This window comes from Ictalurus furcatus, chromosome 8, assembly GCF_023375685.1.
Source record: "Ictalurus furcatus strain D&B chromosome 8, Billie_1.0, whole genome shotgun sequence".
NCBI classification, from domain to species: Eukaryota; Metazoa; Chordata; class Actinopteri; order Siluriformes; family Ictaluridae; genus Ictalurus; species Ictalurus furcatus.
In genome coordinates, this window is record NC_071262.1 from 16827807 (window position 1) to 16845058 (window position 17252).

Sequence of the window (17252 nt, forward strand, 5' to 3'; positions counted from 1 at the left end):
TGGTCATGGGCCAAATTTAGGTGTGTCCCCAAGCTGAAAAAACAGGATTCATTGCAGCCTGTCTGAGCACAGCACTGCTTTTTGCTCATGCCTGCTATAAATCTCCTTAATTCCCTTACACCCACCAGAGTATCACAGGTATTGCAGTATTTGCTTTTGGTTACATGAATTCATGAAATTAAGTATTAAGCTCATACTAAGAAGGATATTAAATAACTGTTCTTTTTAAGAGTTACACTTCATGGAATATATTCTATTTACCATCCTGTACCTGTAAGGTTTCTCTGACTTATCATCACACAGTGCCTCGCCCCATTATCCTTTGTAAAACTGTTGTAACTGATACCACCTTGAGAGAAAAGACTTCTCAAAAAAGAAAGTGAATCTCAGAACAGGTCTATTCAGTGTCACCTTGGAAATTGAGTGCACAGGTTACGGAGAGCTCAGGGGAGCTGTAACACAATGGAGGCAGATAAAGACTCTTTTTGGTCACATGATAGTCGAACTTTATCCTGTGCTAATTAATGTGTTCAGCACCAGCTTGTGCCTGAATTAGGCTCATAGACCTTAGAGTTTTAGCTTCATTTTCAAAACCCTACCAATCCACATACCGGTTATCTCACATGTAGCTGCGGATAAATAGAAAGTACTCGCGAAAACAATGTTAATCTGTCAATAAAGCGCTTTACATAATTTAGCTCCCCCCCCTACACACAAAAACATTCACATGATTCTCTGTTGCTTAGGTGAACAATTCTAAGGTTATAATACGTTTATTGTTTATTGCAGCACAATCAATATAAGAGACAGTGGTATATGTGACAGAATAGCAATGACACATCAACACAATCATGGTGTACAGCATATTCACTCCTGTTGTATAGAGGAGTGGAGCTGCGATGACACAACACACAAAAAAGCATGCTGTTTGAAATGGAGTTTTGAGTACCATAATTATGGGGAAATGAAGGGATGAGGTTTAGTGTAGGTCTACTTCCTCTGGCCAATAGGGTCAGGAATCTTGATGTCTTGGCCTTTTTCTAGCTTCTTCTCACAATCAATCAGGTAGTTAACGCCATCGATAACTGTCTGGACCAGCTGGACCTAAACACACATACACACACACACACACACAACACACACATGCACATATATTTTCACTGTCTTTATTGTGTGGAAAATCACTGATACCAAAATGATCAGAATACATGACTGACCTCTGACTGGCCAAGTCTGTCCAGGTTAGAAATATCAAAGGTGCTTCCCACAGCTGCCGTGTCCACTCCTCCAGTGCCTCTTTTCTGCAGCCGCAAGTTATCAAGGATTTTGGGAAAACGAGGGTCCTGTGTAGACAAAGGCAGCAGCACTCAAAATAAATAAATAAATAAATAAATAAATAAATAAATAACTGAACAAGTGTTTGCCTTAGATAGCAAGTTTGAATCATGGAAATTCCACAGCCTTCCGTGACTGTGGAATAAATAATAGAGAACAAAACTGTCCATACTCTCTGGTTGGGTTTGATGGATTTACTCTCACCCTGTCAATCAACAATAGCCAGATGTGAGTTCATGTATGGCGATGAGTGTGGATAGCACTTTCCTCTGAGTGTGTTACGCTGCCATGTGACACACCATGAACAACAGTTTGAAAAAATTAAGAGGCTGACTTCACATGTCTTGGAGAAAGCACATGTTAGCCTTCAACCTCCCTGATCGGTAATATGATAGGAATTGTCAAGAAAATTATGGAAAAAATGATTGTTAATTTTTTTTTTAAGTTTATGTTTTTAAATGTTTTCATTTACACTATGTGCCCTACTGCAATAAGTATCAATCAGTATTCCTAGATGAATTATTAATTCTCATTTAATATGTATTAATTATGTCTTATAGTCCTGATCATATCTAGTAAGTTTAAATGACTGAGATGCCGTGATGATGTTGTTGTTATAATCATGTTATTATCATTAGGTGGACAATCACCTTGCTGAGGCGAGGCAGTTTAATATGGACGCCAGCGCGAAGGCCTGTGCCCAGGTTAGAAGGGCAGGTGAGGATGTAACCTAGATGCTCATTCCACATGAACTCCCAGCCTTTCTCCTGAATCAGCCTTTCCACCTGAGCAGAGCAGACAGACATTCAGAAGCATGCAATCACCTGGATGGTTGGATGCATTTGATGAAGCAAATGTCCTGCAGATTTGTGCAGAAATTCTTTTCACATACACCGGCAGTCAAAAGTTTGCACACACTAGATTGAATTAATATTTTTCATTCTCTTAAGACATTTAATAAAAGCATATAATTTAAAAACAAATGTAAATAGTGACATTAATGTATGCATTCATTTCTCAATCTAAATGTATTTATTTTAAAAACAGATATTAATAATGAAAGGTACTAAAAGTACAAAAATTCTTTACTTAACTAAAAGTGCAATTACTAAATGAATCAGGTTAAGGTTAGGGTTAATACTCTCGTAAACATTGAAGTACAACTTCAGATTCTTCACTTTAAGTTGAAAGTAGAACAATATTAACTGTATATAAAATATGAAACAATTGCTAATCTCTCAAGTTAGCTTGCATGACAATAAGTCTGCTAATAAAACTAGCTGAATGCTAACAGTTAACTGTCACAGTAGAAACTGCCATGATAAGTACAAATTGTACACAGCAGCAGACAGATTACAGACGGGTATAAAGTCTCATTCAGGCGGTGGTCACAAGTTTAAATGTGTTAGGAATTTAGATGTCTGATGCTAAAAATTCACCTTATTATTCTTTATATATATATGAATACAGAGAAGTGTAGTGAGTAAGATGTTGTGATTTTTCTTTTGAAATGTGAGTAGAAATAACTAAAAATCAAATAAAAGTCAAGTAAATTACAAACCATACTTTGGTTTGGAATAAACGCATTCATTTCAAATGACCCGTCAAACATGCTAATAGCTATTAGTACTCAATAATAAATGGTCGAGTTATTAATAAAAACTCAATCTTGATAATGGTCGATTGTGATTTCCTGTAACAAAAATTAAAAATAAATCACAGGCCTCCTGTCCATGCTTCACAGCCCCCTGGTCTTTTGAAGAATAGAAAACTACAAGGTGATGTTTTTCCAACAATCAACTGCCTAGTTTCAGCTTGTGCCCACTGTTCTTGCCTGACAAGAGTTGCGCCTGATGTTGTCTTCTGCTGTTGTAGCCCATCTGCCTCAAAGTTTGACATGTTCTGTGTTTTTAGATGCTTTTCTTCTCACCAGTGAGTTTGAGTTACTGTGGCCTTCCTATCTAGCTCCAGTGTAGCTCACTGGATGTGTTTTGTTGTTTGCATCATTTTGTGTAAACGCTAGAGACTGTTGTGTGTGAAAATCCCAGAAGTTTCTGAAATACTCAAACCAGCCCATCTGCCCAAGGCCAGCAAGATTACATTCTTATATTTGATCTGAATATTAACTGAAGCTGTTGACCTGTATCTGCATGATTTTTTAGTTGCACTGCTGCCACCTGATTGACTGGTTGTATAATTTCATGAATGTGCAGGTGTACAGGCATTCCTAATAAAGTGGCATCTCTCTAATGATTTACTGAGATATACAGTTATAATGTTAGGGATAAAAGCTAAGTTCTATGATAAATATAACTATAACGTTTCTAAAGTATCACAAAAGCAGCATAAAACAGTTTTGGAAGACGTAGTCTAATACGGACTAAAAAACAATCCAGTTTGTCCTACTGTTGTTTATTCACAAAAGGGTATTGCTCCATACTGCTGTAAACACAGCTGTGCTACATGTCCCGGATAGCTGTTGAATAAATAACAGAAGCTTGTGTTACGCTAATGTGGCCAGAGAGAGACGAGTGAGCTCACCTCTTTGAGGCCCCTACAGAAACGCTCAAAGACCCTCTTCATATTGCCTCCTTTCTCCATGGAGATCACCCGAGTGTGGTCCTCCTCATTAACCCACACCAAGAATGTTTTCTCGTTGTTATGCCTGTAAAAAAAAACGCACTATTAAAACCTACAGCTAATAACAGACGTGTATGTAAAAAAAAAAGTTTAGGTTCAACCTGACAGTGCCCATTTCACATCAACATTTATTAAGAAGCTTTTTCCAGAAAGTTTGTGAAATTGCAAAATATTTGAGTGTATTACTGAGACTGTTGACCTTTAACCAGACTAGCTGATTAAGATGCTTATGCTAATGTGTGCTACAGGCAAAGCAGCGTCTCTCCCAAACCACTTTTCCGCAATAATTCCAATCATCAAATCACTCATACAGCACTGCTGAAGTAATCGTCTTCTCAAAGTTCAAGATTATAAGTGAACTAAATTATGAGCTGGAGGACAAGGAGTCCAAAGCTCATGAATCGTACTCAGACAAGTACGTGAGTGGCTGCATCATACTATATCTGGGCCCTGACACTCATCCTAAGACTGAGCAGCTTCAGCAGCTAAAGTATTATTCACTCCAGTCCTTCAGCCTCCAGCTAAGATGCCTCTTACCAGATGCCTCTGGCATCAGGCCAATCCCGTGCCATTCCTGCGCATGTCAGAAGGGGTGAAACTGGCTTATCAAACAGGAAATGATCCTACAGGACCAAAACAGATGGGACATATATAGATGTCATATATGTCATATAACAGTATAATTCAATATTATATTATATTATATGATATGATAGGAAAAGGTGGCAAAGTGGCAAAGTGTCCTAGCTTCCTGCGATGCAAAAGCATAAAATGTCATTTTGACTTTTAAAAGAAAGACATCTACAGCAGGTTTTGTCGTGTGATATTTTATAACTGTCCTGAACATAGAGTAACATGGTGCTTGTGAAGGTTTGCAGGACAGATACACACATCGATGAGCTGCTGCTGTTCCTGTTCGGTCATCTCAGTCAGGCTGTAGTATCTGCCCGTCAAGTTATCCTGCAGGCCAGCGAGGGCGTTCACCACCACCCGCTCCACCTCTCTGCGCTCAGCACGTGTGCAGGCAGGAGGCAAGCTCAGACCTCGAATACTGCGGCCCGTCCGCACCCTCGACGACAGCACATACTTCTCATCAAAGATTCCGCCTCGTATCTGAGAAGTGAACATTCCATTAAAAAAACACGATATTACAGAGGGCATTATTGTGATGCATTTAATAATAGTCTTATAAGTTGTATAAGTAATGCAGAGTTGTGCACCAGATATAAGATCAGTGTCAGAAGTTTCTTAAACAAAATCCTGCTATTTATGCAATTATTTGTGTTATTAATGGAAAAGCAATATGTTAACACTCTTTTATAGTACAGTTCCAAGTACCTTCTTGGAATCCAGGTCAGTGGGATGTTTCATAGTGCGTGGGTCATAACCATTGTGTCTCTCAGTGATGACAGGGTCAAAAATATCAGCAAACACCTGTCAGGAACAAACATTTCTTAACTTACAAGAATAGGTCTCATATTTTCATCTTTCAACAATCACACGTATATTGTCTTTCAGGAAATATCCTTAAAAATTTTTCTTAAAAACACACACACATACATACACACTGCACAATATTTTAAAATCATTTGATAAATGCATGCCTCAGTTCTTGCATTAGCTTCCACAGGGAATATAATTGCATAGAAACTGCCTTGTACAACTACAAACCTTGTTAATTATAAATAAGTATTTAATCATATGCTCCAATTTTCATTATTTGTTGGCTATTTGTTGGCAAGCATTCTGGTCATACTTAGTAATTATATATAGAAACAGAGATGCGGATGTAAAGAACTTCCCATGAGTGTTATACAGCTGTTTCATTGAATGCCCTAAAAAAGATTGTGAAGTAAACATTGTGTATCGTACTTTAGAATAGAGATGTAACATAATATGAATATATTATTTGTATTGAACAGATAATGTGTTCTAAACAGATATAAATACAGATAATATAATTAGGAAATGCACAGGTTTGTTTTGTTTTTTTTTGCTCTTTTTTTTTTTTTTTTTTTTTTTTAGAAAGCTTGTTGGAAAGCAAAAAAATGTCACACAGCTCGTGGGCAGGAGTGAGCTGTCAGATATAAATCTCGTGGGACTAAGAAACCACATCAATGCACATATCTTCATTCATTTATCCTTAGTAGCTGTCTGGTCAGGGTTCAGGTGATATTATAACTATTATAAATATATAGGATATCTCTATATATTTCTGGGGACATTGTGGTACAATTCATATTTAATAAAAAAAAAAACACTTACTCACCAAATACAGATACAGATATTGCAGTACTACTTTAGCTGTAGTACTTTAGGATCTTTCACAAAAACGATCATTTTGGAATACTGTGCAACAACTAAAAAATATATATATTGCAAAAAAACTAACAAACAAATATTAAAGGCTAAGGTCTTGTCTAAACCAGTGGTTACCAACCCTGTTCCTGGAGAGCGACCTTCCTGAAGACTTTAGTTCCAAAGTCTTTAGGAGGGCAGATCTCCAGGGACATTGGGTTGGTGACCACTGGTCTAAACCATGTGAACCATATACAATTATAAAATGGTCCTTCTGATCCATTCATTACAGCATGTTGTTTGACGCTTTATGTAGTGATCTGAACTGCCTCTGACCTCATAGGACTCCTCATCTCCAGCCACCATTCCCACAGTCTTGATGAAGGGATGCCCGGGGTTGTCCACGCCCGTCTGAATGGCTTGATCCAGTGTGAAGCCATTTGGAGTGGCTTTGTCACACAGCTTGGCATATAAGGCAGGTGTCAGATGACTGGACATGCAGTTGTTGTGTTTTCGTAAATCTGGGTAATCCGCACTGTTTGGAGACAGAGACTGTTGTTTTATGAAGACATGGACAAGGGCGTGTAGCCCTTACTGAAAACCTCACGCGAAAAATTACATTATTCACATGAGAAATTTACAAATGTGTGGGGGGTTTTGGACTTTTTTCAAATGTAGTGCACTTGCTTTGAATGACAAAAGGATGGCATGATAGTGCAGCAGATACTGTTTCTGCGTCAGAGTTCCAGGGTTCCCAGTTCGATTCTGAGCTGGGGTTATTGGGTGTGTACTGTCTGTAAACTCTCATCGCCAAAAAACATAGCACATGTTCATTTTTCACCTGTAGGTTATGTGGTTTTATCAAGTGATTTTCTCACATGATTCATTTTTCTACATGTGGTCAGATATTGTTTACACAATGTCACATGTGTACTTCACATGCACAATTTCAGGGCACAACATGGTGCAATGCACCTTCACATGTTTATTCAAATATAATTCACATAATCACAAGTACAAAGATATATGACAGCCAGGTGTGGACAGATGATTAAAACTGACCAATCTAAACTACAACACCACAATGTCATGTAAATACTAGTATTGAAAAACATATGCAAATACCAGTAGTGAAAAATGCATACACGGTGGTATTAAAAGGCATTATGGACTTTATGTGCCAAATAGATGCAGATTTTACATTCCATCCCTAATCGCTTCAACCACATATACAGTAGGTAAGCCTATCGCCATTCTGATCGTATGCTGCAGTATGCAAGAATTCAGCACCACAGGCATCAGGCATCTCCACTGAATCGCGGGCTTGATGATTATTCCGTACTGCCTAATGAATCAAACGAATCGATTTCTTTCCAACACACCTATCTAGGCGATGCTGCGCAATTACAGTTCATGCATGTGTCATATAGAGACCCTGGATTGCTCGGTAGCACAGCCTTTCCTGCAGGAGTAACGTGCATAGTATAAATAACTCATTTATTATCAGTAGTGTGTGCACCTTGAACCTGGCTCTCCATCTTCCTCTGACTGACTAAACAAATACGATGCAGATAATCATGTACACAGTTTATCTGAATGAGATGCATGATATTTATTAAGGTGGAAAGACAACATAGGTAGGCTACATGCATATAGGACTGGTGACATTGCTCAAGACATGGGGTACATCCCAAACTACATACTGCCGTACACATTAGTGTCCAGTGCACTAACAACCAAAGCGCATTGTGCACGACTTAAAAGCGCAGCAATATAACATAGTGCGCCGACCTAAATGGCATGCAATTTTTTTATTTTTTTTTTTAGATATTACTACAGATATTGTTATTAAAGCTTACCTGGCCGGGTATCGTCTCCGATCCTGCACTTTTGCGCTCACATGCTCTCTATTCAGATAAAATCCTGCACTAAGTGATCCAGCGCCGACCAGAGACAGCAAACCCACGTTCCTTTTGGAGGATAAAATCCTTGCGAAGCTGCTTGCCATGATGATGCTGTGGCCTGTGCAAAGCAAAGCCTTTTGGAGGAGGATGGGACCTGTCGGGTGAAACGTGATGGGTGAGTTGAAGATGCAGCAGGAGAATGCAGAACTCTGATCTACAACCGTGATCAGCCTCCCGCCCCTACCGGAATATGTGCAATACAGCAATGTGAGGGGGAAAAAATCACACTGAAGAGCACAATCCTCCCTCCATGCTGAATGAGCACAAAGGACTGAATTAACTCTTCAAATGTTGAATGCATCATTTCCGTGTTCATCTGAGGTTTGGCGCGTGCGTGCGTGCGTGCGTGCAGTTCTCCTTTCTTCAGTCTGTTGTACTCAAATGATTGCATTTCTTTGACCAAGAATTTATTCATTTAATGAATGAATACATAAATAGTTACATGATGCAGTTCGACGAAAAATTCAATGTTTATTAAAACTGCAAATGTAGCCTGTAATGATACAATGATCAATGGCCCACTTGTGAAAATATGCACAAGGGGGAGTAAAGGCTTCTGCTTGCTGGCGTGAATGCTCATGCGCAGTGTGGTCAGCGCCGGTGGTTTGACTTTCACTTGACTTCTCTCTTCCTTTTTGGCGATTAAAATAAATAATTTAGTGGAAAAATGTTCACACATATCCCACTTACTCTAAAATTAATTAATCTGCCAAGAAATTTGCTGTTCCAAATTTTCTTATGTAATACCAATGTAAGTGATGGATAGCATTGCACTCTTAAACCATATTTAGGTTTTATATGGTTACATACTTTCTGCTTGGATTAAAACAGGAAGTATGAATAAGTGAATTTGTTGAACAGTGTTCAAGTACACTGATGCAGTGATGCAATACAGAAACAGTCTATTTCTATTTCAATGATAATACAAGCAACAAAGTTAATTTGAAAAATTTAGGAATCGAATATACAGATATCTGTTCATTGTTTAGCTGTAAGGCAGCTACCGTCATTAGGAAAAGGCTGAAAATAATCAGAATTGTTAAGCAGAAATGAACAAAAGAATCAATGACACAAGCATATAGCAATGGCCTTTTTCAAACAGAACAGTAAAGATAGCCATTTCATAGAAACTATTAACTTACTGTACGAGGATATCCGATCTGATACAGCAGGTACCAGTGATAAAGTCTGTGCAGGTGTGTACACGTTTCCTTTATCACGTAGGTCTAGTACAAAGAGTCAGTATCGTTTTAACCATTAAAATGCCAAAGCAGTTTTTGAAGTCGGGCCTTTAGTAATAGCTCTCTTAATAAAGCATCATCTGCTTGTTATAGAATTTACAAAACAATAAATAGGATTTAGCCATATACAATTTATTTAAACAAATAAAAGACATTTACTCTTTTAAAAGACATTTCTCAGAAACTCTCGTTTCTTTCTTACACCCTTCTAATCACTAGCATAACCCCTTATCCACTGAAGCACGATTATTTAGAGGTGTATGATGATATTTAATTTGTGAAAGCCAGTTATTAACAAGGTGGCTGTTTAAAAAGGACATAATTTTTTTTGATAAACACTATTACAACTTATAGCAATTCCAGAAATTTAACTACTGGATCACTGTGATCCTTTTATTTTTCCATCTTCATGGGTGTTTCTTCTGAACTTAAAGACAAAGAAAGCCTTCAGCCGACTCCGTCTTAAGTACTTTTTATCACCCACACTCACTCCCAACTGTTTCATCTGATAGATGGACTTTTAGTTTTCTCCAGTTTCTACATAGAAAGCTGCTGAAAGTCTGTATTCTCAGTTGTAGTCCTGTGAATGTTCTGATATAAATAGAAAATGCTGTTTTACTTATTAATAATAATACACATATCCATGTATTACCTGGTATTTGTGTTATAAGCTTTATGCTATTCTTATACCAGCGTGAGTATATGTTTTGTCAATAGGTTCTACAAAGCATTTCTGTAAGTCACTCTGAATAGGAGCGTCTGTTAAATAATATAATAGTATTGCATTTATGTAATTACAGGATATGATCATTTGTATTGATTATTGACAAGCAATACTAATCTCATATTGTATAGTGGTCTATTTATTATGAAAATTGGTGCATAGTTGGCCACGTTTTGTATGTTATATTTTATGAGGCTTTCAAATGCATGTTTGTTTGAGAGCACACTTGCATGCTTTATTTTCCACAGAAATGTGCATGGGTTTTATAGCCAAATATGCCATTTAAAATGTTGTAGCTTTAAGAAGTATTCCCAACACAGCTGTAGATTGAGCAAAGTGAACTACAGTCTTCCCATATAGTATTAGTATCGTATGGGTTAATACTTCAGTGCAGCTCCACGTCCTGAAGAAAAACGTCACAGTGTGGCAAGTAATGATAGACGCCATAATGATTTACTGAATGGCATAAGCGTACTGAGAAACCTTAGATGGCTTATCTAAACAGACCAACATTAGAACTGCAATAAAACAAAGGCCAATAGGCCACTGCACACCCTTTCCAGCTCACAAGTAACTTTAAGTACAGGATACGCTGCACGTAGGCACCTGGAAGTATACAGTCACTGTGGTATATACTGTAACCTGCAATAATTAATAGTTAACGTTTTATTGAGTAAACTGATTAGCTGGATGAATTTATTTTAGTTTTTCCTGTATAACGCAATAATGCATTTAAAATATAACTTTGTAAATATGTAGTTACATATGTACTTCATAAATATATATATATATATATATATATATATATATATATATATATATATATATATATATATTAATCAAGCAGGATAAACAATATGTGTAACAAATTTACAATCCAGCTTTACCACAAAGGACTGTGTATAAACATTTGGTGTACACAGACAAGAGAAGAAAAAAGTGAAGTGGGGAAAAAAGAAAAGTGGGTCTGTCACAGGTAAAGACCAAACAACAGGTAGCAAAATGCTCCCTACTGCTTAGGATTTTATACAATAAAAGGGTCCCCAGCTCAATTCTGAGCCCAAGATACTGTGTTGAGTTTCTGTGCATGTTCTCCCTGTTTCCATGTGGGTTTCTGCCAAGTTTTACGTTTTTTTTTCTTCATAAAAACACGCCAGTAGGTGGATTTTCTATGCTACATTGCCCCTAGATGTGAATGAGTGTATGAATGTGAGTGTGCATGGTGCGCTCTGATGGACTGGTGTCCCATCCAGGGTGTATTGCCTGCCTCACACCCAGTGTTACCAGGGTAAACTCCTGATTTACCACCATCATGCCAGAATAAAATGTTTACTGAAGATAAATGAATGAACGAATGAATGAATAACTGTGTTGCACCTCCTGCTGGACATCCACAGTACTCCGTGTTCTTTATAAAATTTAGCTTTATATATATATAACCTATAAATATACTGGTCGTGAGCTCTTAATTACATAATTACATAATTATTGTTTGCTGCATTTTTAACCACAATTGTTATTTATGTCTGAACCACAGTTTGTATTAGTATTTTTTATGCAATATTGTTATTTTGTTCCAATGTTGTACTAATTGCATCTTGCACAATATTCCACAAGTCTGTACAGTATCTATGTAAAATATGTGCATAACAACATTCAAATTTTATGTTTTTTAAATCATGTCTTTGATAATAATAATAATAATAATAATAATAATAATAATAATAATAATGGCGATAATAAATTGCAATGTTTAATATTTTTTATATTTATTAAACGTATTATTACCTTTTTTTTTGCACGCTTGATGTAAATTCACCCATTTTATACACATACTGTAATTCTTTACATCGTGTTATATACATCTATACATTGTGTTAAATAAATTTAATCGTTACGTTCGGATGTGATTGGTCAGTCCTAGCCATCCAATCAGCGCTCAGAAAAAAAATCGACCAATCGCGTTAGCGGATGCTGCTCCGTGGTTTCTACACGTCGTTGCCGGGTACACGTGTTTGCTATAGAGGTAGGCTTTTTATTCCAAAATACATTTAAAATTACAACATACGATATGTTTAAAATATATTGTTGGTTACCAAGTATTTACGTATATCCTTCATTTTCATAGAAAACTATGTGCGTGCGGTCATGACGGTCAGCCATCGGCTATAAAACGAGCCATTATAGATTGTTCTGAAGTCCAAATCAATGAGAAATGTGAAACAACGAGTAGCACAGCCACACTGTTAACATGTTTATGGTTATGTTTCATACTGGTAGCCCCTTAAGCTAATGTCACCTGAGGGATCTTAAAACTATTGAGCTCAGTGTTAGATAACATTCTATATATAATGCTACAAGCTATTTTAATTATTCATTATTCACTGCCACATGAAGAAGTTAAAACTTGTCATTGTCCTGTTTTCCTTCATTTTCGTCACAGGTGTAGGTAAGCTAGAAATGTCAGCATTAGGACCTCTCAGTAACAGCATGGCTACCCAGTCCTCTACTATCTGTTCTGTATTAACAAAAACTTCCAGACGACGAAAAGTGAAGCAGAAAAACAAGAAATGTTTAAAGGTTTGCCAGAAAATCCGCCAGGGACTTAAACGAAAGCAGAGTGAGGTGCTGGAGCAATGGTGCTTAGACTCTCCACTGGAAAGCACACAGCCTTGGAGGAACAAAAGGACCAGAAAACTTGGTAATACACAGGAGTCCGAATGGGCAGATTCACTGACCTGGGAAGCAGACAGTGGTTTCTCATCAGAGATCACTCCCCCCGCCAGCGGCCGGAGTTCCCCCTGCGTTGAGGTTCAGCCTTCCATGCTGCTGGCTATGGACTGTGAGATGGTCGGGACAGGCGTGAATGGACAGTTTAGTGAACTGGCCCGCTGTAGTCTGGTAAATTACTCTGGAACTGTGATCTATGATAAGTATGTCCTCCCTTGTCGGCCTGTGACGGACTACCGGACACAGTGGAGTGGCATTAAAAAGGAGCACTTGATAAAGGCTTTGCCCTATGAAGAAGCGAGAAATGAGGTACAAAGTTAATTGTAGCTTAGATGACTAATGTTGCAGGGCATTACAATATTATTGTGATAACATGTATTTAGTTTAGTCTTTAATTCAGTAGTTAATTTTTAATTAGCAGTACTAACTAAATTATTAACTCTGTGTCTCAGATTTTACAGATCATTAAAGGGAAGATAATAATCGGACATGCTCTGCGTAACGACTTTGCGGCCCTGGGAATTAGCATATCGCATGAAATGGTTAGGGACACTTCCACTTCGCATCTATTGCGACAGATGCATGGTTCTGTGGGTTGCATATCTCTAAAGAAACTGACCGGGACTCTTCTCAACAGGAGCATACAGGTATGATTTATTCATCATCTTTATAGATGTTTCTAAAGACTCTTAAAAATGCCACGGTAAAAAAGTCTTAGTGTTCTATGGTGGAATGCTAGTTCAAATGATGTAACAAAACCAAAACCATCACAATTGTGAAAATGCATCAAAATGAACTAAAAAATGGAAAGGGTGGGTGCTTATTGAGCGTCACATGTCGGTTGCTGAGTAGACACTGTGTGTGACATCACAAGGAAAAATTCTTTCACTTTTTCAGTCTGTTGTATAGTTAGTCTAGCAAAAACAATTTACAATCCCTCAAGGATTAACGCAATCAAGGAAATTCCACAATATTCACAGGAGCTTGCCATTTTTAAAAATTACTGCAGATTTGAGCCAAGACGTGTCATGTGATGTGATCACAACGCGTATTCATCCAAAGCCCTCTTTGATTCACGTGCGTCGAACATGAGTACAGCTAAAGTGTCTAATTTACCAACAAACATCACTGCAAAAAACAGTGCAAAACAATTTCATGCAACTGCAATTTCGCCAATTCAAGTAGTTTTCCACAAAAAAAGCACAAAATCTGCAAATTGTATCACAAATTTTAAAAAAAGCCGTAGCAAAATCAAGCATTTTTGGCCACAACAATCACAAAAAAACACTCAGTGAAATCCTGAATTTAAAAGCATCAGTAGATTCATTTTTAGGCTCCATATTTCCCACTGTAAACATCCTCTAGCTCTTCATTTTCCTTGGCCTCTCAGACTGGCACACACTGTAACAACAATTGTTATGCTCAGTAAGGATTGACCCTTTCCATTTCCCTTTCTGAATTTGGTCTTGCATTTTCACATTTGTTGTAGTGATTTTGCTGTTGCTTTTGATTCGTTAATGTATTTTGCACTTCAGGGCCATTATACTTTTCACTCATGATACACTTACATGACAATGCAGGGGGAAAAATGTCATTCATGAATGCAAATTGCTACATGAAAATATTAACATGAGGCTGTTCTTTTAAAACATGCTTAAATCTATGGTATTTCCTGTTCAAACAGGTTGACAGCACTGGCCATTGTTCTGTGGAAGATGCTCTTGCGGCTCTGGACCTCTACAAGTTGGTGGAAGAGGAGTGGGAAAAATCTCTACAGCGCCACGTCCAAAATTCAGATCCAATCACTGATTCGACATCCTCTCTGAAGCACTACATGCAGGATGAATACTGGCCTGATAGTTTAACCGACTGCAGTGAGTGAGAGACCTGTATGGCATAGAAGCTTGGACTGAAACCTTACTGAACTTGCATCAGTCCACTGTGTGGGCTGGTGGCAGAATTTCCAGTTGTGAAGAATCAATAGGAGACCTTGGGTATGTTTGAGTGTTAGCACTATGGCCAGCTTTACTACAGGTGTAAACACAGACATGGAGATATTATAGACATTAAACACTTTAATGACATTTTGAGGCGTTTAACCATTATATATTTCCAAAACAAACAATTTGCTTGACAGGTACCATAGTTCTTGGTGGCAGTCACACTTTTTGGTTAATATTAGAGACCAGTGTGCTGTTTACTGTGTTTCCCAACCTTTTTTTGCACACCTGTTTTATGTAACCACAATACACACCTTCAAACTCATGAATCTTTAGGCTGGTTTAATGCACCTGGTGTTACTAGGACTCCTGTGGGTAAAGCAAGAAATAGCTACAGTTGCAAACTTATTCAACAGGTTTATTGTCAAAATTTACAGAATTTCAGCTGTTTGCAATGAAAAATCAATCAAAAGCCATTGAAATAGTTCAACACAACGAATTCTTCAAGTGGTTTCCCCAAATTCAACTGAAAATGCATCTTATGACTTCTCCAGTTTCAAAATTATTCAACCCCTTCATGGCAAACATCTTTAGTACTTTGTAGAGCAGCTTTTTGCTGTTATAACCTGTAGCAGATGAGATGCACAGATTCTGGCAACATTTCTGAAGAATCTTAACCCATTCCTCATGAGCAATGGCCTCCAGTTCAGTAATATTCTTGGTTTTGTGTTCTGCAACCGCCTTCTTCAAATCCCACCAGAGATTTTCTATGGGGTTCAAGTCAAGTGACTGTGATGGTCCTGTGGAATCTTCCAGGATGACTTCTACAACCAAGACATGGTGGAACTTGAGGTATGCTTGGGATCATTGTCCTGTTGGAAGGTCCAGTGACGCCCAAGCTTCAGCTTCCTCACAGGCGGCATCACGTTTTCTCCTACGATTTCCTGATACTTCAATGAATCCATCTTGCCTTCCAGATGCTGCAGGTTTCCAGTGCCAGAGGATGCAAAGCAGCCCAAGAGCATCACCGAGCCACCACCATGCTTAACTGTGGACAGAGTGTTCTTTCTTTATTCTTCTTCCTCTAGACATACCACTGATCCATCGTGCCGAAAAGTTCCAGTTTTTTTTCATCGCACCACAGAACAGAATCCCAAAACTCCTGTGGCTTATTTATATGATTTTGAGCCGACTTTTCTTGTGCTTTTGGGTCAGTAGTGGTGTACGCCTTAGAGTTCTGGCATGGAAACTTTCTGCATTTAGTACGCGCCTTACTGTGCTCACTGAAACCTCAGTGTCTGTTGCCACCAAGTCTTGCTGCAGGTCTTTTGCAGTCACTTGAGGGTTTTTCACAACCTGCTTTCTCAGAAATCTGGTTGCAGCCGTTGATGGCTTCCTTTTTCTGCCCCGTCCAGGTATTTAATGTATTTTCTGCCCATAGACAGTTCAGGTATCTCATGTGTTCCAGCTCAAGCACACCTGGTGCAACTAATGAAGCACTTGATTAGTTGCATGCTTGAGACAACACCTGTTTTGCATATTTGTGCTGTTGTGAGGGATTCTATTCAGGGGGTTGAATAATTTTTTAACTGGAGAAATCATAATAAGTGGCATTTTCAGTTGAATTTGGGGAAACCACTTGAAGCATTTGTTGTGTTGAACTATTTCAATTGCTTTTGTTTGATTTATTCATTGCAAACAGCTGAAAGTCTAAATTTTCACAATAAACCCGATTTACAATGGAGATTGAATAATTTTGATTGCAACTGTACATTTGCTTTAGTAATGACAAATGTTCTTACCTCCAAACTACATTACACAGAATGGGTATACTTGTTCTCATATGAAGTAACGGGTTACTGTAATTTTTTTCTTAAGACTTGATGCAACTCACAAGCTTGGTAAAGATTCCTGGGAGTAACTGCAACATAGCTAAGTGTGTGTGTGTAAAATATATAATAATAATACATTTTATTTTTAAAAAGCACCTTTTATGACACCCAAGCAAGGACATTTCACAAATACAACATATATATATATATATATATATATATATATATATATATATATATATATATATATAATATACATTCTGAGGTTATTGTGCAAAGAAATTGTGGTTTATTAAAAATTACATTACATCCTATTTGATTTTGTTTTTTGTCTTAATCATTTTGCTTCATTGTAAAACAAAATTTCATAGGTGCTGATTACTTCAAATATTATAAATCAATTACACACACTATCCACTTTATTAGGAACACCTACACATTCATGCAGTTATCTAATCAGCCAATCATATGGCAGTAGCACAATTCAAAAAATCATGCAGATACAGATCAAGAGCTTCAGTTAATGTTCACATCAAACATCAGAATGA

The 17252-nt window shown here is 37.6% G+C and overlaps 2 protein-coding genes across 2 annotated transcripts; one reads left to right on the forward strand and one right to left on the reverse strand.

The window, feature by feature from the left end:
- Positions 1–742: 742 nt before the first annotated feature.
- ckmt1 (creatine kinase, mitochondrial 1) lies at positions 743–9641 on the reverse strand. Its single transcript, XM_053631330.1, has 10 exons — positions 9380–9641; positions 8133–8331; positions 6610–6808; positions 5314–5409; positions 4867–5088; positions 4513–4598; positions 3877–4000; positions 1986–2120; positions 1218–1343; positions 743–1104 (listed from the first exon to the last, which is right to left on the reverse strand). Exons 2-10 carry the CDS (start codon positions 8279–8281, stop codon positions 991–993), a joined length of 1251 nt encoding a protein of 416 aa, XP_053487305.1. The 5' UTR covers positions 8282–8331; positions 9380–9641; the 3' UTR covers positions 743–990.
- Positions 9642–11997: 2356 nt separating this feature from the next.
- isg20 (interferon stimulated exonuclease gene) lies at positions 11998–16883 on the forward strand. Its single transcript, XM_053630544.1, has 4 exons — positions 11998–12228; positions 12646–13241; positions 13385–13579; positions 14617–16883. Exons 1-4 carry the CDS (start codon positions 12174–12176, stop codon positions 14812–14814), a joined length of 1044 nt encoding a protein of 347 aa, XP_053486519.1. The 5' UTR covers positions 11998–12173; the 3' UTR covers positions 14815–16883.
- The last annotated feature ends 369 nt before the right edge of the window (positions 16884–17252 follow it).